The 23,560-nt window shown below is 51.5% G+C and overlaps 2 protein-coding genes across 2 annotated transcripts in view; both read left to right on the forward strand.

Moving 5' to 3' along the window:
• Positions 1-23,560, forward strand: part of LOC125155845 (cytochrome P450 4F3-like) — a 98,154-nt gene that overhangs the window by 46,767 nt on the left and 27,827 nt on the right. The window lies entirely within an intron of this gene.
• Positions 7,505-22,628, forward strand: LOC125161044 (cytochrome P450 4F3-like). Its single transcript, XM_047850649.1, has 13 exons — positions 7,505-7,560; positions 7,829-8,021; positions 12,343-12,487; positions 14,098-14,151; positions 14,246-14,373; positions 15,821-15,942; positions 16,646-16,916; positions 17,248-17,314; positions 17,504-17,633; positions 20,954-21,087; positions 21,184-21,247; positions 21,433-21,516; positions 21,908-22,628. The coding sequence occupies exons 1-13, from the start codon at positions 7,505-7,507 to the stop codon at positions 22,083-22,085; spliced, it is 1,626 nt and encodes a 541-aa protein (XP_047706605.1). The 3' UTR covers positions 22,086-22,628.

The raw sequence follows: 23,560 nt of genomic DNA on the forward strand, positions 1-23,560 counted from the left end.
CCCTTCATATTTTCTCACGTATACTTCCAGCTTGTATTCGATTGTAATGTTATGCAAGTAAAAATTATATTTACATCTAAAATGTGCATTTACATTTACACGTCATCTTCTGTTTAAAAAATGCTCTTTCATTGTCCAATAAGTGCATGACAAGATGGACAACATCATTAGACCTTAGGGAAATGCAAACCAATGCAAAGCTTCCATTAAAATTGTCCTTGTCAAGAAATTTTTGGCTATCCTAAATCTTTTGCAATTTCATGTAAATTTTATCATCAGCTTATCTATTTCTACAAAAAGTCCTGCTGGGATTAGGGTTGTGATTTCTTCAAATCTATAAATCAATTTGCAGAGTCTTACTATCTTAGCAAGGTGGAGTCTTTCAATCCATGAATATTGCTTCTCTCTCCCTGAATTGGGGCCTTCTTGGGTTTCTTCCACAAGTGTTTTCAAATTTTCTTCACAGAAATCTGGAGCACATTTTGTCAGATTTATACCGCAGTATTTCACTTTTTCTGGTGCATACTGCTTTAAAATGGGTATATGAAAATATTGTTCCGATTGTTTGTTGCTTCTATCCAGCAGATTTGGCATTCTTTTTCTGCAAGGGACCATATGGGAAACAGTTTAGGCTTTGCACATCCCATCCAGGATCTCCTCTTCCTCTTGCCCCTCTTCTTTTACAATCGTCTTATGTTTGAGAGAGGGAGAGACAGAGACAGAGACAGAGACAGAGGCAGAGTGTGAGCGGGGGAGGAGCAGAGAGCGAGAGGGAGACACGGAATCTGAAGCAGGTTCCGGGCTCTGAGCTGTCAGCACAGAGCCTGATGCAGGGCTTGAACTCACAGACCGTGAGATCATGACCTGAGCAAAGTCGGACGTTGAACCGACTGAGCCACCCAGGTGCCCCCTACAGTCCTCTTAAAATATAAAAACACCTCTTAGCTTATAGACCATACGAAAACAGGCCACAGGCCAGATTGGCCCATGGACCATAGTTTTCTAATCCCTGGAATATAGAAATAGAATTTCTATGTTCTATATTCTAGGTAGAATATCTTTTGTATACATTTTTGTCTATTGATCATGTATCCTGAACTCCATTAGGTAATTCCCATTGGAACACAGAAAATGTTGTTGTTTCCTCAGTCTTAAAATGTCCCTTCCCTTGACCCACTTTCCCACTGATGAACCATTTCTTCCCTCCATCGTGCAGCTAACTCCTCCAAAGAGTGAGCTCTACTTGTGTTCAATGTCTCCTCTTGCACTACAAACAGGCTTTGAGTTTCTGCTAAGGACTGTGATGGTGAATTAATGAGAGAGGGAGGAGGAGAGGCATGAAGCCCATCGATCCCCAGGACTCTGCTGCACCTGCGTGTATTGATTCTAAAGGACAGGAGCCTGCTGTCACTAACTGCTGTGGGTGTCTTTCCTTTCTTGGGTATGTGGGCGACGCCCTCTGCTGGAAATTTTGGGGACAACAGGCTCTGGCCTGGCCTCTGGTCTCCATTAATTCAACATGTGTGTGAGCGTGTCTTTGTCTAAGTGTATGTGTGACTGTGTGTGCCTTCGTGCTACTGTGTGTATGCATGTGCGACGGTGTGTGTATGTGAGTGTATCCACGTAATTGGGTGCATGGATGGGAGCATGTGTGTAAATCTGTGTGCATGTGTGTTTGTGTGTGCACAGTGAGTGTGCGTGTGTAAGCGTGCCACTGTGTGCACGCGTGGATGCATTGGTGTGTGTGTGTGTGTGTGTGTGTGTGTGTGTGTGTAAGGGTGTGACTGTGTGTATCTTGAAGTCGCTAAACCCTGTAATGGGCAGGGACCTTAAGTGGTTAAAGAAGGGTGACTGGAAGACGCAGCCCTTACAAAGCTATGGCCAGGGCCAAGGGAAACCGTGGAGGCTAGTGCAGCGTCCTGGGGCTAGCATCAGCTGAGAGCCGCCACCACTGCCAGGTTGATGGAGCCAAAGAGTAGCTTTTTCTGGAATCCAGAGAGCTTAATTGTCACGGAGAGTGGAGGTAGCCTTTGGCAGAGAATGGACGCCATTTCTCTAATCTCCTCGGATTGCGTGCAGGTGCCCACCACTGACCAAACGCCATATTCTCATTTGACCACAAGAGGCTGTAGGGAGGCGGCCAAAGACTCCTATGGTAGCCCAGTGTCTTGAGCTGGGTTGGTGTCCACTCCACACGTCTCCGCAGAGGGGGGTTCAACAGTTCCTCTGGACCAGGGTGGCTCCCTTGTCTGCTGGCTAAGCAGAGATCAGAATGGGAGGGGGGCAAAATCCTGCCTGTTCCCTTGCTTGCCCTTCTGGTTTTGTTTTTGTTTTTCTGTGAAGTCCTTGGGCCCCCCTCCTTGGCTTTTGCATGAGAAATAGCCTTTTACCCTCCAGGGATGATCTCTGTTGATGGCGACCCCCATTGCTGGAGTGGTGGGGGTGGTCTGACTACTTTCCAGAGCTGGCACCACCCCAAAAGTCCTGTGCAGGGGAAGTTGATGCAGCTATTTGGGGGCCCCGCGACTTTCCTGAAGTTTCCTTCAGCCTTCTTTTTCCAAAGCCAGCTTCTTTGCTCTCCTGGTCCTTCTGCCAAGAAGCTGGAAACTCCAGCTTATGGGTCTGGCCATTGACATGCTTTGGGGGCTGGCTGGGTTTCCTGATCTTTATTACGGTGACTGAAATGGAACAACCGTTTCCAGCTTGAGTGTTGGGCCACATTTCACCACCGTGGATCTCCCTACAGGGCTGGTTCCTGCTTCCCTACAGGATTCATACTGAGGGAACTTGCCTCTATTGTCTTTGTTTATCTCAGCATGCCTGAGGAAGGAAGAAGGAATGACAGAGTTTTCAAGCCATTTGATTACCTCACTGTGTGCCGGGTGTTTACAGTCCTGCTGTGGCTTTAGGGGCAAAGAGCGATCGTTATTCACTGTTCACTCTTCCATGTCACTCAGGTTTCTGCTCAGAGGTCAACTCCACAGGGCAGCCCTCCCCGATTGCCTTCTTGGTCACTTGCTGGTTCTCATTCTGTTAATTCCCTTCATTACCACCCCACCATCTGACTTGGTCTTGTTTCCCATCGGCTTCTCCCGTCAGACATGAGCACCACCATCCAGAGACCTTATCTGTTTTGTTCATCCTGGGTCTTGGGTTCAAGCACCATGTCAGGCATAGAGTCTCTGGTACAGTTTTGTTGTTGTTGTTGAAGAACAAACTACCTGGGAGGTGTAAGTCCCCCTTTCCATTTACTGAGGAGGGCATGAAGAGCGGAGAGGACAAGTGACTTGTCCAAGGTCACACAGCCAGCAAGGAGCAGGGCTGGGATCCGAACTCTGTTGGGCTGAATCCGGAACCTGTTCCTTCCCAAAGGCAGAGGAAAGGAAAAGAGAGACTCCAGCCACCAGGCAGCCTCCCTGCTTGGTGTAGAGGGACCCCAAGGCTGACTCCTGGGACAGGTGTCTTCATGGGGTCACAAGAGACGAACTGCTCACCTGTTCTGTGCACCAACCATGGGCCCCTTCCCCACTGTGACAATCCTTGTTTCCTCTGAAATTTGTGTTTTCGTGATACAAATTATAGCAGCACAGTGTGGGAGACAGAAAGCGTGAGACAAGTAGCACGTGAGAAGGATCCAGACGCCACTTGTACTCTCTCCACTTCCACTGTGATGTGTGGATGCTTCTGGCATTTTCTCAGGGCATATGCAAACGTGCACACACACAGATCCACACACGTATTCACAAGCTCTAGCCGTAGACGAGCTCATTACTCATATGCCAATTTTTTCATTGAGGTATGATCGGCATATAACATTATAGTAGTTTCAGGTGCACGTCATGATCCCACATGTGTATATGTTGCAAACGATCACCGCGAAAAGTCTAGTGAACACCCACCTCCACACGTAGCTATAGACTGTTCTTTGTCTCGTGATGAGAGCTTTTAAGACCTACTCTCTTTGCCACTTTCAAATATACAGTACAGTGTTATTAACTATGGTCACCAAGCTTTGCATTGCATCCCTAGGACTGATTTATTTTATAACTAGAAATTTGTACCTTTTGAACTCCTTCACCCATTGCACCCATTGCCTACACCCTTCTGGCCACCAGCGGTGTGTTCTCTATTTCTATGAGTTCAGTTTTTTAAAGAATACATATAAGTGAGATCATATGGTACTTGTTTTTCTCTGTTCGGTTTATTTCACTTAGCATAATACCCTCAAGGTCCATCCGTCCTCCCATGTAGTCACAAATGGAAACATTTCCTTCCCATGTCACTTTGAAAGTTCCTTTCCCCTACTCTCCCTGATGGGGTCTGATAGAATGCTTGCATTGCCCTGTGAGGTTTTACCAAGCTCACTTTACGGACATGAAGACGGAGGCTCAGAGGGTGATAGGCTGTGCCCAAAGCTGGTGACTCACAGAGTGACTGCCACCTCTGGTCTGACACACACTTGTCCACTTCCCGGCTCTGGGTGTGGATGGGGGTTGATGTCTGGGGGGGGATGTCAACCTTTGCCTTTCTATGTGTTGGTGGGGGCCATTGCATAAGCCAGGCTTGTGTCATTTGGCAGCTGAGACATTCCTTGTTGGATGAGAAACCACTGGGGACGCTCTGATCCTTCTCTGGCTCAAAGTAGAATGTCCACACCTGAGGCTTCCTGCCTCAAGAGTCAGGGGGAGCCCTGGTCTAATAGACTCTGCCTCTTGCTCACTGGGGGTTGTTGGTTGGGGGATGGGGGTTGACCTCTGGGGGGGTCAACCTCTGCCTTTCTGTGTGAGGCTGGGGCCATTGCCAGAGGCCCTGTTTGGTTTTAGTCCTTGTGATGGCCCATCAAAGTTCAACACTTACTTATAGCCTCTGTATGGGGCCGGATTTTGCCAGCTGCCTTGGCCTTGGTCACTTGTGTGATCTTGCATGTGTGTGCTCTTAGCCCCCGTGTCAAAAGAACAACAAGCCACCTGCCTTTTTGTGCAGCATGGGTATCCCGCCCCAGGTTGCCCCTGGTGACGCTCCCTCTTCCTCCAGGTCTCTGCTCGCCCTGATGCCAGGCTGAAGGTGGGACCCTCCCCCCGGAACGTCCCTTATCACGGTCTGTTATGTTCTTGATCATTTACTGGATCACCGCCCATCTCCCCACCGGATGCGAGGCCCTTGACAGTGGAGTCTTTGTTCACTGCTGCATCCCCGGTGCCTAAAATTGTGTGCCCCCCACACAACAGATGGTCAGTAGACACGTGGTTGTGTGACAACCCCTGGAGATTTAGATTCTTTTTCTCCTTACGTTGTGACTGAAACAAAACAAGATAAAACTGGGAATCAGAGAAGTAAGCCTTTCCCCTCCCCACTTTCTCTGCAGAACCTGGACTCAGAGGTCTTAAAGCAACATTTCTTAAAGCTTGAAGGCATGTACACTTTTCCTGAGGATCTACTTAGACGCAGTTTGGAGTCAATATTTCTAGGCCGGGGTGCGAGATCCTGAATGTCCCGCAAGCTCTCAGGTGATGCCTACGGTGGAGGTCTGAGGACCACACTGAGTAACCGATCCTTAGAACTCAGAGGGCTTCAGGACCAGCCACCTGGACCCCCTGGCCGGAGGGAGAGGGAGGTTTGGGGTCTTCCCAGCACTCTGCCCGTGTCAGGACGACTCTTTGCCCGTCCCCTGCTCAGTAGCTTTGCCAAGCTTCGCCCGGGCTTAGGAGTGTGGCAGACCTGCGATCCTCCCAGCTCTGCAACTTGGGCCAGAGGCTTGCTTTCTCTGAGCTTCTTCTGTTTGCTCTTCTGTTAAATAGGCATCTTTGGGCCTTCTGGCTCTTGGGCCAGAGTTTGCTCTTCTGTTAAATAGGCATCTTCCCTCCTATGGATGTCATCACCTGGATCTCTCTCTCTCTGATTCCAGGGCACTGGCCCAGAGAGTTGGCAGGTGCGGGGGAGAGGGGGGGCGGAGATGTTGCTTTATCTCATTGGCAGAACACGCGGTGCACAATAGGTTTACTTTACATAGAGTACCTGGCACACAGAAGGAGCATTTTATGCACAGTACCTGGCACTCAGTAAGCATGCTTAATGTCGAGCACCTGCCACACAGTAGTCAAGGTTTTTGCAGAGGACACAGCAAAGAGTTCATGGCACACAGTAGGCATGTTTTATGCAAAGTACTTTGCACAGAGTATGCTTATTTTACGTAAAGCACCTGCCACACAGTGGGAGAACTCTAAGAGGGCATAGGCACACAGTAGGTATACTTTCCATGGAACACCCAACACACAGTAGGTGTGCTTTATGCAGAGCACCTAGCACTTAGTAGGCATGCCTTATAGAGGGTCCCCAGCACATGTAGGCATGCTTTAGGTCAACACCTCGCATACAGTTGACAGGATTTGTGTCAAAAAGAAGGGGCACACAGTGGGCGTAGTTTATACGACGTAGCTGGCTCGTGGTGGGCACACTTCATGTAGTGTTCCCAACACACTGTAGGCACAGTTTTTGCGGTACCCAGCACATAGTAGGCACACTTTACAGACAGTCTTCTGCAAACAGTAGGTTTACTTTACGTGGAACGCTGGCACAGAGAGCACACACACTAGTCACGAGCTCTTTCTTGGCAACTTATCTTTTCGGAGGTCCCTGATCTTTCCTACCTTCCTGTCCCCCTCTCAGGCCCTCATCTGACATCCCATTTCCCAGATGGCAAGACTGAGCCTAGAGAGGGCCGGCACAGCCCAAGGTCCCAGCCAGGAGGGGGCTGAACTGCGTGCAGGGTCTCCCAGCTCTGTCTGGGCCCCCCTCCCTCTCCTGGCCTCCTGCAGCCTTACCCCCTCACCTCCAGGTGCCTTCTTCCCACTGGGCCCTTTACTCCCTGAGTGTAATGCAAGTAACCCCAGCCAGAAGGGCTTTTTGTTCCTGCCCCCAGCGGTCTTGTGTCAGCCCAGGCCCTAGGCTGCTTGGAGGCAGGGCTTGAACTCCTGCCAGGCTGTGCAGCCAGGAGGCCCAAGGCTTCCTGATTCTGCGCTGGGAAATGGTGCATGCCTCTGGCCTGCCTCGTACGTGGAGAGGAGCCCCAGAGATGTTTTGGGACTAGGCTTGGCTGGACCCTGCCCCCATGGCACCTGAACTCTCACGTTCAAGCTTTTCCTTGCTGTGCCCTGCTGGCCTTGAAAGGGCAGGGGTGGCTGTTAGTTGGGGCCCAAGAGTCACTTTGCCCCTCCCTCACCGGATCCCCCACCCCCACATGGGAGGTGCTGAGTTCTGAGGATCCAATCCCATACTCTATAACAGGGAAGTCCCCCTCCCCCACCTACTAGTTGGGCCACTGCCAGGTGGGGAGGAGGTAAGCAGGCAGCAGGGATTGGCTGGTTTAGCCTGGGCACTGCCAGTGTCCCCTAGGTCAGGCGCCAGGGACAAAGACTTTCCAAGAGGAGGGGAGAGGAGGCTGTGTGGATAAGCTGCCGTGGTCTGAAGGTACCTGGCTGGGGGTCTTGATCCTGGGTAGCAAAGGATGCTGCCCAAGGGTGGGGTGGCTCCAGAGAGCCGCTGGGAGCAGAGTGGCTACTGGTGGGTGGTTAGCTATCTCTCTGTGTCTCTTTCTTTTTCTCCCTCTCACTCACTCTGCCTCTCCCTCTGGAATTGTCTAGGTCCTCCTCCCCTCTCTGAATCACCATTTGCCAAGTGCTGAGCACTCACCATGCCTACCCCTCTCTGTCCCTGCCCCTCCCATTCCGGTGTGGAAGAGGGGCTCTCCCTCTGTTCCTGAAGAGTCCAGAGAGCTCACCCTTGGGCCCATTTCCTCGGCCTCAGGAAAATCTGTCCCCTCTGCCTCCAGGATGCTGAGCCTGTCCTGGCTGGGACTCGGGCAGGTGGCAGCCTCCCCATGGCTGCTCCTGCTGCTGGTGGGGGTCTCCTGGCTCTTGGCCCGCGTCCTGGCCTGGAGCTACAGCTTCTATGACACCTGCTGCCGCCTCCGGTGTTTTCCACAGCCCCCGAAGCAGAGCTGGTTTTGGGGTCACATGGGACTGGTGAGTGTGGGTGGCAGGACGGGCCTGGGGCATCGGGGTGGATGCACTTTCCCAAGGGTGGGGAACGGGGACCTGGGGTGGGGCTGGGGTCTGGGACAGCAGAGAAGGACTGCAAAGAGCCAAGTTCCCCGGTGTCCCCACAATCTTGCCAGGGGCCACCGTGCAGGGTCCGCTCCCTGCCTGGCCCATGTTTGCTGGCCTCAGGCAAACACATCGCCTCTCTGGGCTTTGGCTTCCCCACAGGAATCAGTTCTGGCCTCTGCTCCCCTCTCCTGCCATGGGGTGCTGCTGGGCTGGAGGAGAGGGGTGGGCTGTGCGCCCTTTTCTTCTGCCTCCTTTTTGTGATCTTGCCTTTCACTCCCAAGATAAATCAACGGGTCCCATTGCCCAACTGGGATAAAAGTTGACCACTTCCCCTTTCAGAAGGAATCACCCTGGCCTTGACCTTTGTGACCAAACCTATTTCATTCAGTGCCTGCATTTCGGCAGCCCGTCTTCACCCACTCCTGCCTGGTTGCCACCCCTGTCATGTTTCCAGGACATGACCATGATCTCATCATCCCCCGGAAGCAATCTGGTCCTGCTGACCACCACAGCTGCCCAGAACATGCGAGTCTTCTGGGTTCTCGCACACCACCCAGCCCTGGTCTCCACTTGGCTCTTCCTCACCCCACCTTTCCATGCAGGGAGGCTTCAGGGTCCTAACCGACCCGCCCTCTTCTCTGGCTCCCCAGGCCATTGCCTCACCTGGGGGGGCTCTGACTCCCAAGGGGGCCATCAACTCCCACCACAAATGAATTATAAGCTTCCAGCTCTCCAGCCCCAGTCTCCCCTGTGGTCCTTTCTGTCTTTAACCCCAGAGAGGTTTTTCTGAAATTTCACTTCTGTTAACACCACTACTCAGCTGAAAACCATTCTGTAAGACTGATCATCACTCTAGAGAGAGACCACGTGTTGCCTGGCCAGGCTCTGCTGCCCTCCTGGCCCCGTGCACACCCTGGACCCTCCAAGCTCCTGCTTTCTCTCCTCCACGAGCCAAACCCTTCTTACCTCAGGCCCTTTGCTTGTGCTGCTCCTTTGCCTGGAAGGGCTTCCCTTCCTGCAGCCACTGGGTCGATCCCTCCTTTTCTGGTTGCATTTTCAGCTCAGGTGTAATTTCTACGAACTTCCCTTGACTTCCCCCCCTAGACCTTGACCTCTGACTTGGTCCTGCTCACACTCAGTTAATTGTCCAGTTATCTGTTTATTATCTCTCTTTTTCTCTCTCTCACTGGACAGTGGCACTGGGGATAGATTGATATCTATAATGCCCGGCTCAGGAGCTGGCATACAGTTGGCACTTAATAACTGTTTGATAATGTCATGGTGGAGGCCTTGTTCTAGGTTTGGATGAACTTACCATCACCTCCCTTGGCCATCCAATGCCAAAGGGACAGGGTCAGCTCCACCCCGGCCACCCCACAAACCAGCTCATTACACAACAGGATGTCCTAAGCGTGTCCTGAATGTTACCTGATATTCTGGGTGTTGGCAATTTCTCAGCAAGTTATGGAGGTAGCAGGAATGTTATAAAATTACAGTTCCTACACCTCCTATGAGGGCTTGGCCATGGAGGCTGGTCTTGGTCACTCTTCCCTCCTCCAGTCCCTCTTGCTGTGTGACCTCAGCTGAGTCACTCTCCCTCTCTGGGACAATCTCCTCAAATGCCTCAGGGTTCTTAAGGAGCAGGAAACAGTCACAAAAGTGAAAATGACTTGTATTCACCTGTCTGGATCACCTGGAAGTATTTGTCAGGCCGGGATGGGGCTTCCCGTGGGACTGGAGAGGATGCCTCACTGGGAGGCAAGCCCCCCTCCTTCTCCCTTTGGGAGACGCGGCCTGGGTTTCTTCATTTGCAAAAGGCACGGCTGATGGGGGAGTCCATAGGTTCAGGGGATAAGTTCATAGATAGTCCATAATTTCATAGGTGGAGGTAGATAGACAGATAGACAGACAGACAGAAAGACAGATGGGATGCACCATGCAAGCTGGCGGGCAGAAGAGGTCGTAGGTGTGAGCTGCCCTCCTGACTGATGGGCAGAGCTCACACCCGTGACCTGGGGTCTGTCAGAGCTGGAAGGTGTGCACACCTTCACCCTCTGGGGAGCAGGGGGGGGGGCTGTGTGGACTGGCCAGGACATGACAGGACATGGGAACGAGCCCCAGTACAAAACGTGAGGCCACCCTGCTGTTCCCGTGGGCACCTCCCTGAGATTGGAACGACTCCCAGGAGAAGAAAGATCTGACTTCTCAAGCCAAGGTCGGCCTCTCTGGGGGCAGGGAGCATGTCTTCTCCCTGTGTCCTGGGAGGGACCCTTGGGACATGGAGAGTCTTGCAGGATCCCTCTGCCCCCAAGGGAAGGAGCAGGAAGAAACAGAGATCCCCTCCATCTATGCAGAGTCTGGACACACTGACCACTGCAGAGGTTGCAGGGGAACTTGCCGTGGCTCCTTCTGTGGAGGTGATGGCCCCTGTCTTGCTTGTAGGTCCACCTCACAGAGCAGGGCTTGAGGGTCTTAATTCAGCTGGTGGCTGCCTACTCGCAGGGTTTATGATCTGCTTGGGCTCCCATCATTTCTTGCCACTGTGGCATTGCCTGCTCTGTCATCATGCCACAGGTACCCATCTGGAATATGTGGCCATGGGCACTGTGGCAGCATCTGAGGGCCACATACCCCTCCCTGCCAGGCTCTGTGAGGTCCCTGTGGATTCCAAGGTCCTTTCTGCTCTTGTGCGACCTTGGTCATTGCTTTCTTCTGGACACTGCTTCAGGAGTGTCCTTGGGGAGGCTCAGTCCCAGGTAATGTCTTGGGGGAACCCCAATCTTGGGCATGTAGAGCTAGAGACACCCTCAATCCTGTGTGGTAAGAGTGGGTCTGACGGAGAGACAGGGGTAAGGGGAACTCAGAGGGGAAGCAAGGCATCTGCTGTTTGGGTAGGCTGGAAGGCTTCTTAGAGAAGGAGTTGTTGGAAGGGGGTCTGGTCTGATGGGTAGGAATTTTTTAAGAAAAGAAGAGAAAGTATATACTGTGGAGAGGAATAGCCCACTCAAAGGCCTGGAGGGGACAGAGCAAACACCTGTTTTTTAAAGTTTATTTATTTATTTTGAGAGAGAGAGAGAGAGAGAACATGCATGAGTGGGGGAGGGGCAGAGGGAGAGAGTGGGAGAGAGAATCCCAAGCAGGCTCCACACTGTCAGTGCAGCTCTTGAACTCACAAACTGTGAGATCATGACCCATGCCAAAATCAAGAGTCAGATGCTTAACCACCTGAGCCACCCCACTGCCTTGCGAGCACCAGGGTTTTGAGCAACCATGAGTTGAGTGCATAAAGAGCAATGCTGGTGAGAGGCAGGGAGAAGGTGGAGGGGACAGCAGAGCCAGTGGGGCTGCAGACTGTGTAGGGGCAGGGGGTTTATTCTGAGGGTTCTGGGGAGCCATGGAGGGTGTGCAGGTTAGGAGACACAGACAAGGGGAGTGAGAGAGATGGAGAGGGAAATAGAGGTGAAGAAAGAGAGAGATACAGAGAAAAAGTGAGGGAGTCAGAGAGGACATACAGAGAATGTAAAAGAAACATACACAAACACATATCATCTATCATCTACCCATCCATCTCTCATCTCTTTCCTTTCCCTCTTCATCCATCCACTCATGCATGCATGCATGCATGCATCCATACGTCTGTCCATCCATCCACCCGTTCTCCAAGCGTCCATCCACCCATCCGTCTGTCCATGCATGCATGCATCCATCTATCCATCCATCCATGCATGCATCCATCCATCGGTCTTTCTTTCCATCCATGCATCCATGCATCCATCTATCTGTCTGTCTGTCCATCTGTCCATGCATCCATACAACCATCTTTGCATTTATCTGTCATCCCTCTTCTCTCTGTCTCTCTCACTCTTTCTTTCTCTCTCTATATATATCTATCTCTCTATCATCTATCTCTATCTATCTCTCTATCTCTATCTATCTATCTATCTATCTATCATCTATCTCTCATCATCAAGTAGCTCTCCATCATCTAGCTATTATCATCTGGATGTCTATCACCTACCTAAAGAAACAGATGAAGATTGTGAGAGTGAAGGGAGAGGGAGAGGCACATAGATAGACACACAAAAAGAGACAAACAGACCAACAAAGGGAAGCTGACTTGGTGAGATGTAGAGGTGTAGACTAATAATGCAGGCAGAAGGGGGGATGCAGTGGGAAGTTGTAAGCTTCTGGGGCTGCTGCCTGACCTGGCCTTCCTCCTCCACCCTGCCACCCCCAGGTAAAGAGCAATGAAGAAGGCTTGAGGTTCATGGAGAGTCTGAGCCACAGCTTCCGTGATGTTAACCTGTGGTGGATGGGGCCCTTCTACCCACTTCTGCGGTTGGTCCACCCCAAGTTCGTTGCCCCCTTGATCCAGGCCCCAGGTATCTCTCCCAGGAGCACCCGACCCAGCCACTCCCTTGTCCCTGTTCCCAGTTCTTCACAGCTCTGGACAGACCAGGTTGAGCAGGGAAGTGGGTAGTATTGATGGAGACCTGCCATTAACCTTCTGGGTGACTCTGGCAGGTCCCTGGCTCTCTCTGGTTCCCAGTCGTTTTCAATTTTGAGTGGTGGAAAATCAGCAATGTTTGTCTAAGAGAAGAAAGGGAATCTATTGACTGAAAAGCTGAAGGAATGTTGTCTTCAGGCGTGGTTGGATCCAGTCTTCAAACAGTGCCCTTGGGAATCTGTCTTTCTCTTGTAGTTCTGTGTTCCTCAGTGACAGCTTCACTCTCATGCTGACACAGATGTGTCTAAGAAGCTGAACCCCAATGGAAACGTGAGCTCATTCTCTGAAGACCCAGAAATAGTTGAAGGATTCTCTTAAATTGGCCTGGCTTGGGTCACAGGGACCAATTCTGCCTCTAGTCACGGCAACTTGATTGTTAAGGGTTAGGGTCATATGTTCAGCTCTGGAACAGAGGATGGAGTGGCATGGCCACCCTCCCTAGCTACTTGGACTGAGGGAGGAAGAGGAGCGAGGTGTTGGTTCCAGAAGGGGATGGACAGGCAGATACCACAGATGTCCATTCACTGGCATCTCTGCTAGGGGACCATTTCCTGGGTGAGGAAATGGAGGCTCAAGGAGGCTTAATAACTTCTCAAGGTCACAAAGCATGCTGAAGGCTTTCTCTTACTTCTTCTGTGTGTTCTTGACTGCCCTGCCTCTGGTAGGAGGGACCTTTAGTTGGAAGGGGATTTGGGATAGGGAGATGGCCAGAGTGTTGTGGGGGAAGATGCACAGAGTGTTGTGGGGAGCTGGTCTAGAGGCACGAGGGAGCAGTGGCAGCTTGTTGTGGTGGGGGGAGCTCAGCATCTGAGGGTGGCAACATTGTTTGGTCTCTTAAGGACAGAGGAGCCCCTGAGCCTAAGCACTTAATGATAACTATGGGATGGAAGAGAATCCTGAGAAAGGCTAGGTCACACCTGGGCCATGTCTGGGACATTAGTGGGACCATATTTAAGTCCTGCCAGGGACCATCTATGAGACACACTGAGGTCGTGTCAGATTGTCCTTGGGTCCATTCAGAGGATGCTGCATGAGGCCAGTGTGTGTTATGCATGTTGTTTTGTGTCAGGGCACGTTACCATGTGTTGGGGCCATGTCAGAAGTCCCAGGAGATGTCAGAGGGTTCTGGGACAGGTGCGATGTCCTAGGTCCCTGTAAAGGCATTTTGTGGAGTGCTGATTTGTGCTTGGGTGTTTTGAACATGTCGGACCGGCAAGGAGCCATGTCAAGGCATGTTGGGTGTGTTGTGCCATATTTTCGGGAACATCTAAGTACCTAGGGGTAGGTCCATGGGCTGTGCCTTTGCTCTGCTCTGTGCTGCAGCCTGGTCTTGTCCCCCCTCACCTCCCCACTCTGCCCTATAGAATTCCCACTATGGAGGTTGGAGGGGGTATGCATTCCCCTGGCTTGGATCCTCCACCCCCCAACCCAAAGCCCATCCCTGCCTCTTCTCTATGGCCCCTGATGATCTGTCTCTCCTGCCAGCCACCATCGTGCCCAAGGATAAGTTTTTCTACAGTTTTCTGAGGCCCTGGCTGGGTGAGTAACTGTTAACTGAAGGAGGTTGGGGACAACCTTGGGGTCTCAGGGGAAAGCACTGCCCTGGCCTACTCCTCGTGGCTGCCTCTACTAGGGGATGGGCTCCTGCTGACTGCTGGTGACAAGTGGAGCCACCACCGTCGTTTGCTGACACCTGCCTTCCACTTTGAAATCTTGAAATCCTATGTGAAGATTTTCAACAAAAGTGCAGACATCATGCATGTGAGTTGAAACCCAGGGACCCAGCTGGAGCCTTGGGAAAAGGGGAGTGGCCTGGAGTCCTGGCTTTGCTAGATGACTTTCAGGCCATTCTATTTCTTCTCCAAGCATCAGTTTCCCCATCTGTCAAATGAAGATCATAAGCCCTTCTTAAAGGGTGGTCAAGATGATGTAATGGAATCATGGTCCTGGCACATTGTAGGTGCTCGGAAGGTGTTAGCTTCTAATCTGCCTCACTGAAACTCTGTGAAACTTGAGACACTAATGATGAAGATTGTATGGTAGCTCTTTGTTCACTGAACTGCACCTTAAAACTCATGAGGTTAAAAGAATTTGTGTTTTATTGCTCGCAAGATGATGAGTCCGGAGAATAGTTCTTATTTTGGCTGGAGTCACTCACGTGTCTGGGGCCATGGCTGGGTTTGGGAGACAGCCCTCCTTTCCCGGCTCAGCTCTGCCACACATTTGGGGCTTGGCTAATGGTTGGCTAGTCTAGGATGGCCTTGGTGGGACAACCAGACTCCTGCATTTGTCCCTCATCTTCCAGTAGGCTAGCCTAGGCTTGATTGCATGGTAGACCCTGGGCTCCTACAGAACAAGCAGAAACATGCAGTACCTCTTGAAGCCTAGTTTCAGAACAGGCAACAAGGACCTCCACCTTCTTCTGTTGGCGGAAGCATGTCCCACATCCAGCTCCAATTCAAGAGCTGGAGAAAGAGGTTACCTCCTAATGGAAGATCTGCCAACCCTCATTGCAAAGGGTGAAGGTATAGGGAGGGATGAAGAAATGGAGACATTTTTGCAGCAGTCGCCTACCTCTATGATAATGACGAAGATGAGGGTGAGAGCTAGTGGTTACTTAGCTCTTGGTGTATATCAGGAACCATGAGATCATGACCTGAGCCCAAGTTGGACACGTAATCGACTCAGTCTCCCCACTGCCCCTCATGCACCAGTTCTATTGCACTCGTTGTCTTCTTTAATTTCCACAACCATATAAGGTAGAGATGATGATTATTGTCTCATTACAGGTGATGAAACTGAGGCTCAGAGAGGTTAGGGAGCCTGCTCCCGTTCACACAGCTAGCAAGTGAGCTAATAAATGGAGTTGGGATTCCAACCTGGTTTGTCTGACAACAGAGCAAGTCATCTTAACTGTTACTGAAGCTTTGACAGGTGGAGTCCAGAGGGCAGCAGTGAGTTGACCAAGGGCACACAGGGGTGTAGGAAGCAGAGCCAGGATTTGAACTGAGGTCTCCTGACTCCCAGCCATTGGGTCTTAATAGTAAGAGTTTCTATTCCCAGCCAAGCCTGGTCCTCCCTGGAGATGGGTGCCTGGGGTGGAGGACCAGGAGCCTGGGTTTTGGGGAGTCCATCCTGGTGATTGGGACTGAGGGAGAGCTCAGAGGAGGTAGGTCCCAGCCCCAGATTTGCCCCTTTCTCTGTCCAGGCCAAGTGGAAGTGCCTAGTCTCAGAGGGCAGCACCCGATTGGACATGTTTGAGCACATCAGCCTCATGACCCTGGACAGTCTGCAGAAATGTGTCTTCAGTTTTGACAGCAATTGCCAGGAGTGAGTGCTTGCTCAGGACCTGGGAACATGAACTGTAGACCCAAGGGAGTCGATGGAGAAGGGAGGGCTGGCCAGGGCGATCAGATGGGACTTCCTGGAGGAGATGGATCAGAGTGAGACAAAGAAGGACAAGGAAGGGAAAGAGAAAGGTAAAGTTTCAGGTAAGCAAAAATGCTTGATAAAGGGCAACAGGACTAGGATGAATAAAGCATGTGCCACCTTGGGAATGTGATTGAAGGTTGGCAGGGGGGCTAATCTTAAGGATATTGAAAAGTGAAGGAACAGGGTCTGAGCTTTATCCTGAGGTTTCCAGGGATGGAATGTGGGAGGTGTTTGAGCAGAAGGCCATGATCAAAGCTGTTCTTGGACATCGGACTCTAGAGAGGACGAACTGTCACCTAGACACAGAAGCTGAGGAGGAGGCAGCTTGAATGTGGTGGCGAAAATGGGGGAGATTTGGGGGAAATTAAGGAGGAATGGGCAGGAGCAGATACTGTGTAGGGCAGAAGAGAGATGAGTGTGATACCCAAGGTCTTTCCAGCGTCTGGGCCATGATTGCATTGACAGAGATGGCAGGTGGAGAGAGAAGCATGCCTGGAGGACACTCTGTTTTGCAGGGACATGCTTCTGAGGTTCTGGTTGGAAGGCACTCCTAGGGCCTCATGTGGGTTAAGGAGCTGTTCTCTATGGCCTGACCCTTCAGGAGCCCCAGCGAATATATTGCTGCCATCTTGGAGCTCAGTGCCCTTGTGGTGAAACGGCAGAGGCAGATCTTCCTGCACCCGGACTTGCTGTACTACCTCACCCCTGATGGGCAGCGCTTCCGCAGGGCTTGTGACCTGGTGCACAACTTCACAGATGCCATCATCCAGGAGCGGCGCCGCTCCCTCCTTACTGAGGGCTCCCATGACTTCCTCAAGGCCAAGGCTAAGGCCAAGACTTTGGACTTCATTGATGTGCTCCTGCTGGCCAAGGTGGGCTTCCCTGGGATCAGAATTCAAGAGTTAGAATGGACCTTGACTTCAAATGTCAGATGGGAGAACTTGGACTTGACCCAGCGGGTACTGAGGAGCCACGGAAGGTGCTTGAGGAAGGGAGAGACAGGTCAGGGATATGTTTTAGACATGACTTTGTAGAAGGCTGCTTGGGAGAAAAAAGCTGGATACAGGGAAACCTGTGGGATAGGGCTCTAGAGGTGATGAGGGACGAATCCTGCTTTGGTGATGGAGCCTGAGGGACTGTTTCAGGCGAGACTCAGGTGCCCTCCGAGCCGGTGTGATTCAGGAGGTCGTGCCCTTTCTGCAGGATGAAGATGGGAAGGAACTGTCCCATGAGGATATCCGAGCTGAAGCTGACACCTTCATGTTTGGGGGTAAGCATCCCAGTGTGGGACTGCAGGGGGTAGGAGTCTGTCCAATCCCAGGGACTTGGCAGGTGGGCCCTGGACCACCCCATCCCACCCCATCTTCCCCATCCTCCCTGAGGGCCCTAACGAAGGGCGCTGTCCGCCCTCTGGTGCTGAACAAGCCCAGAGACCCAAGCCTGTCTGGCTGCCTCTCAGGCCATGACACCACGGCCAGTGGTCTCTCCTGGGTCCTGTACAACCTTGCGAAGCACCCAGAGTATCAAGAGCACTGTCGGCAGGAGGTGCAAGAGCTCCTGAAGGACCGTGAGTCTAAAGAGATTGAATGGTGAGTGCAGGTCCTCATGTCCTGTTCTGGAACCCTTCTCATTGGCTCTGCTCCCCTGCTGGGGAAGGGGAAAGAACTTTTTGTTGATTGTGTCATTGTTGCTTAGAGAGACTAGGAGCAGCACCCAGAGGCAAGGGTATGGTACCCAGCCTGGAGAGCAGGGGAAAGCAGGCTTATGCAACAGAAAGATTGGAGTGCCCACATTTATTGCCCTGCTTGCTTGCTATGTGACTTGAATAAAACCAATTCCCTTTTCTGAATACCACTTTTCTCCTCTGGAAATGGGGGCGGGACAGGTCAGGGAATGTCTCCTCCAAGGGCTGCTTGGAGAACCGTGACAATGTGTGTAGAACAGATAGATGCCATCCAGCGTGTGTTGAGTAAATGAACTTCTCTCCCTTGCTTTTCTGCCTGAAGTTGCACATTTCCCCCAAAGACCCTTACTCTTAATTTTTGCTCTTATATCTAATTCCCACCTACTATCTATCCCAGGGATTCACAAGTGGTCCTTGAGGGTAAAACAGTTACCCATTGCTTGGTTCAGTAAACATGTCTACCCTGCCGGCCCTTCTCAACTCCATGTCCAGTGCCATTCAAGTCCTACTTGGTCAAGGCTGGATCATGGAGGAAAGAAGGGGGTGAGGCTGGGTAGCAAAGAAGCAAATATGAATTCAGCCCTCTGGGAATGGGTAGTGGACAGTGCTTCAGGCCTTACGGACAGCTTGGGCAAAGGCCCTGACGGAGGCATGCAGCGGTGGGCCTGGCGTGTTTGGGAGGAAGTAAACGTGGCTGGATCCTTGTGATATTTACAGTGTGAAGCATCTGCGAGGCTCCCAGTGAGGCTGGAGCTGGTAGTTGGTAATGGAAGCCCTTCTTGGTCTGCTTTGGAAACCACGTGAAGTTTTTCCAAAGGTGTCAGTTCAAGTCCTCTGGGAAGCCAGTATTGGATAAAAGATAAAAGTGCACAGGGATACTGCTCTCAGGGAGGGAGTCTCACATTGGGCAGAAGTGGTCAGAAAGTAGGGGCCCACCATGCTCTCTCAGTGGCTGGGATCTGCCCAAGAGAGTGTGGCCTTGGCGTGAATGCTGCTGCAGAGCCCAGAGGCCCTCTAACTGGAGGCTGTCAGCCAACTGCACTCCTTGGAGCTGGACATCAAGTTCTTTCTTGAAGGGAGATTCGTGACTAATATAGGAAGGCAGTGGGGAGCCATGGGAGATGTTTGAGCAGGGGAGAGACAAGTCAGATATTCAAATTAAACATATCTGCAAACTGGAGGAGATGAGGTGGAGCCTGGGGGTTCCAGGGAGATTGGGGGCCAAGGCATGAAGGATGGGGAGGAGATGTTGGACTGAACACTTTGGAGGTAGTGCCTTCAACTTCAAGGCTGGGCTCAGTACGGCAGTTGTGTGAAGTGGAGAAGTGTTTTTGTGTGTCTCTCAACTTCAAACACTTAGTGCACTTTGTCCCACTTCAAACGGTGTCATATGGAAAGTTCCTCTCTAGTGCCTTGGACCTAAATATCCAGGAGGTTTCCATCTCATGACCACAATGAACCTCTTGCTGTTCATGTCTTTATCTACCTGTCTGAGAATCTCTCCAGGTCCTAGGCTGAGAGCCAACTTGCTGGGTCATGAAACACACATTGCCTTTCCTTGACCATGCCGATGCCTTGCAGAGTGGTGGCTCCTGTCCATACCTTTACTGTCAGTGTGTGGGGTCCACCCACCCCGGTGCCTCAGCCAGGCTTTACCATCACCCACCTTGTTAATTCTCACCTCGAATACATATGAGGTAACATCCCATTGTTATATAATTTCCATTTCTCTGGTAATCGGTGACTTGGAGCATCTCTTCACGTTTTATTTAGTTATTTTTTTTCAATGGTTATTTATTTAGTTTTGAGAGAGAGCACAAGTGGGGGAGGGGCAGAGAGAGAGGGAGACACAGAATCCAAAGCAGGCTTCAGGCTCCGAGCTCTCAGCACAGAGCCCGACGCGGGGCTCGAACTCATGGACCTCGAGATCATGATGTAAACCGAAGTCATATGCTCAACCGACTGAGCCACCCAGGCGCCCCATCTCTTCATGTTTTAAATCTCTGAGTTTGAGCTCCCATGAATTTCTAGACCATGTCCTTTGTCTACTCTTTTGAGTTGCCTGCCATCTCTCTTGTTGATCGGTAGGAATTCCTTGTCTATTCAAGATATTCTTCTAGATCAATATATTTACTGCAACCATCTTCTGTGAATCTCTCATCTGAATGTTAATTGTTCCATAGAATGGAGTGCTTTGTTAAACAGAAATCCTTAATTCTGTGCATGTTTTTTCTTTTCTTTTTTTTTCTTTTCTCTTTTGTTCTTTTCTTTCCTTTCCTTTTCTTTCTTTCTTTCTTTCTTTCTTTCTTTCTTTCTTTCCTTTCTTTTCCTTTTCTTTTTTTGTCTTCTGGTTTATGTTTTGGGGTTTAAGAATTCTTTCGTACTCATCGGTCAGAAAGTTGTCTTCTGTATTATACCTTCTTTTACCCTTATTTCTTTATCTTTCACGTGTAAGAGAAGACCCCATCTTATACGTGGAGTGCATGATGATTCAGGCTTTTGGAGTGTGTTGGTGCGACTGTGGGGGTGTCTGTGTCTGTGTCTGAACCCTCCCTTGTCTGGGGGTGGCGGGGCCTCCTTTACCGGATGCTGCGTTTTCACCTATTCACGTACTTGTCTCTGAGCTCTCTATCTTGTTCTGTGGGTCTGGTTTCCTGTTCTTGCAACAGTGCCTTGCTGCCTTTTAATGGAATTGATTTTAATTTAATTGAATTATCACCATATTTTCGTAATGGGTCTTAATATCAGGTGGATGACTTCTCTTTTTTTGTTTTTTTAAATCGACCACAACTCTTGAACTTTAAGTTTTTCAAATTGAATAAGATCGCTAAGTTCCAAAAACACCAAGTAGATTTTAATTGGGTGTATTGGATACAGTAATTAACTTACAAAGAACCCACACCGTTATATTAGGTATCCCACCTAGGAGGGTGCCTTTTATTTATTCAAATAACCTGGTAAGTCCAGCAAAGGGATTTTTTTTCCTTTTCAAATAAATTGTATAACTTAAAACTTTCTAACTTTGAAAGGTACTGTGTGAATGTTGGGCTTTGCTCAGAAATACTTAAAAATTTTTTTTTAATATTTATGTTTGAGAGAGAGAGAGAGAGAGAACAGGGAAGGGCTGAGAGAGAGAGAGAGAGGGAGACACAGAATCCGGGGAGCAACTGGAGGTCTGCGGGAGTCTGATTCGATCCCTGCCTAACTGTGAGGGGGCTTCCTTAGGGACGACCTGGCCCAGTTGCCTTTCCTGACCATGTGCATCAAGGAGAGTCTGCGGTTGCACCCCCCGGTCACAGTCGTCTCCCGCTGCTGTACCCAGGACGTCGTGCTCCCAGATGGCCGGGTCATCCCCAAAGGTTCCCATAAGACCAGAAGGAGGAGCCTCGTGGGCAGGAAGAGGGGCCCATCAGGCAGGGTGAAACCCTTCCTGACTGGCCCCTCCCATCCCACAGGTGTTGTCTGCCTCGTTAGTATTTTCGGGATCCACCACAATCCATCCGTGTGGCCAGACCCTGAGGTGCTGCCTCCCCCTCCCTCCCCTCCGCCCACCCTCATGCTTGGCCACTTCCCTAGCGGAGCCTAAGGGAGGGCTCAGGGTTCTGACCTGGCAAATCGCTCCCTCCATGAAAAGCACACCTGTGTCTCCAAAGCCTGCTGTCCTGGGAAACCCCATCCAACAGTCCCACGTCTCTCCGCCCCCCGGTATACAATCCTTTCCGCTTTGACCCAGAAAACATCAAGGAAAGGTCTTCCCTGGCTTTTATTCCCTTCTCCGCGGGACCCAGGTGAGCGCAGCGGGCATCTGAGGTGGGGATGAGGTGGTGAGGACAGGGGCCTGGGCCTGAGATCCCAGACGTGGCTGTGCGGGCGGGAAAGGGGGTGTTGAGGATGGTTCTCCTTCTCTCCCCTCCTCCAGAGGTTGGGGGTAAAGGCCTGGGCAGTGGGGGGTGGCTGGGTCCAAGGAGGGCTCCGCGGTGTGCTCAGAGCCCCTTCCTTCTGTCTGGGAGCTCAGGGCTGGGATCTGAGCCAAGCTCAGGGACCCCCGTATGGGGGTCCCGGGCACGGTTAGTCCCCTCCGGTATCCCTGCGGGCGGGGCTGGCGGTCCCGGGCCAGTTTCGGGGCGCGACGGGACCTGCTGGGGTCCCTGGCGAGTGAGTGCCCACTGCCGCCCGCAGGAACTGCATCGGGCAGACGTTCGCCCTGACCGAGATAAAGGTGGTCCTGGCGCTCACGCTGCTGCGCTTTCGGGTCCTGCCCGACAAGGAGGAGCCGCGCAGGAAGCCGGAGCTCATCCTGCGCGCCGAGGGCGGGCTTTGGCTGCGGGTGGAGCCGCTGAGCGCGGGCCGCCAGTGACCCGCCAGCTCCCCTTGGCTTGGGATCCACCCCGACCCTACACACGCCCCCTGGCGGATTCCCAGGACTAGAACTGTGTGGTCTCCTCTGCCCGAGCGCCACTGATAGCCAGCAGGGGGCGCTCGGGACCTGCGGGAACGCAGTGGGAGGGCGAGGGCGAGGGGTGGGGTGGAGGGGAGGCTGGGGTGTGAGCGCAAGACCCTGGCAGCATTTCCAGCTGACCACGGCTCCCCCCCCCCCCCCCCCCGCCCCATGCTGATTGCGGGTTCTCCCAGAGCCCACTAAGGGCTTTTATCCTGTAGGCAATAGGGTGCTATGGGAGGTGGTTGAGTAGGATAGGGACCACCGTTAGAGACTGACTGAGGGGCATGTTTGAAGCTCAGGGTCACAGTGGAGAACCCATAGTGGCACCACTCTCTGCCACTCTGACCTCTGTTCCTATCTATGATACCCAAACTTTTCTTACCCCAGAATCCTTCACTATGTTTCCATGGTCACTATGTTCACTGAAACAAACATAGATGCTTTCTCCTGTGTGTCTGATCATGGCAATCATTGTATCCGTTATGTGGTCTGTTGTTCTTGCTAGTTTTCACTGGTAGGGTTAGTGGTCTCGTGTGCCTGTTTATCTTTGCTTGAGTATCCGTTATCATATTTGAAATAACATGTGTAGAATTTGGAGAAGGTAGCTTTCTCTAGGAGGCATTCTTCGAGTCTTGCTGGTCAAGGATGATGTTCAATGGAGTTCAAGGCTTGTGGTGCCAAGATCACTAAGGCAGTTTAAATTCCAGCAGAGGTCACACTTGCAGTCCCCTCTGCCGGTGTCTTCTCCCCCTGAGCAGTGTAGTTCCTGGAGGCTTCCACCTATGTAGGGAGGATCTTCTTACAACTTTTCTTTCGCATGTCACTCTAGGCTTTGATTTTTCTCCCCTGGCGGTGAAGCCGTCAAAACAGTTTCACACTTCCCTGACTCGCTCCAGCGCAAAAGTATAATTCATGCTCCTTTGACTCCAGGTTTCTCTTTTCTTTTCTTTTTTTTAATGTTTATTTATTTTTGACAGAGAGAGAGAGAGACAGAGCATGAGTGGGGGAGGGTCAGACAGAGGGGGAGACACAGAATCTGAAACAGGCTCCAGGCTCTGAGCTGGCAGCACAGAGCCTGATGCGGGGCTCGAACTCACAGACCGGGAGATCATGACCTGAGCCAAAGTCAGATGCTCAACTGACTGAGCCACCCAGGAGCCCCCAGACTTCTTTTTTTTATTTGAGGGGCATCTTTGTTTCAATTTTATCCCCACATTTATTCATTGTTGAGAGACAGAGAGAGACAGAGCACAAGCGGGGGACGGGCAGAGAATGAGGGAGACAGAATTGGAAGCAGGCTCCAGGCTCTGAGCTGTCAGCAGAGCCGGATGCAGGGCTTGAACTCACGAGCTGTGAGATCAGACCTGAGCCGAAGTCAGACGCCCAACTGA

This window comes from Prionailurus viverrinus, chromosome A2 (genome assembly GCF_022837055.1).
Source record: "Prionailurus viverrinus isolate Anna chromosome A2, UM_Priviv_1.0, whole genome shotgun sequence".
Lineage (NCBI taxonomy): Eukaryota > Metazoa > Chordata > Mammalia > Carnivora > Felidae > Prionailurus > Prionailurus viverrinus.

Bases quoted from the DNA above. Each gene is read 5' to 3' on its own strand.
- LOC125161044 (XM_047850649.1), top strand. From the start codon at position 7,505: ATGCTGCCCAAGGGTGGGGTGGCTCCAGAGAGCCGCTGGGAGCAGAGT. The intron at 12,488-14,097 runs GTATCTCTCCCA...CTCTCCTGCCAG, and splicing joins CCCCTTGATCCAGGCCCCAG to CCACCATCGTGCCCAAGGAT. The intron at 21,517-21,907 runs GTGAGCGCAGCG...TGCCGCCCGCAG, and splicing joins CCCTTCTCCGCGGGACCCAG to GAACTGCATCGGGCAGACGT.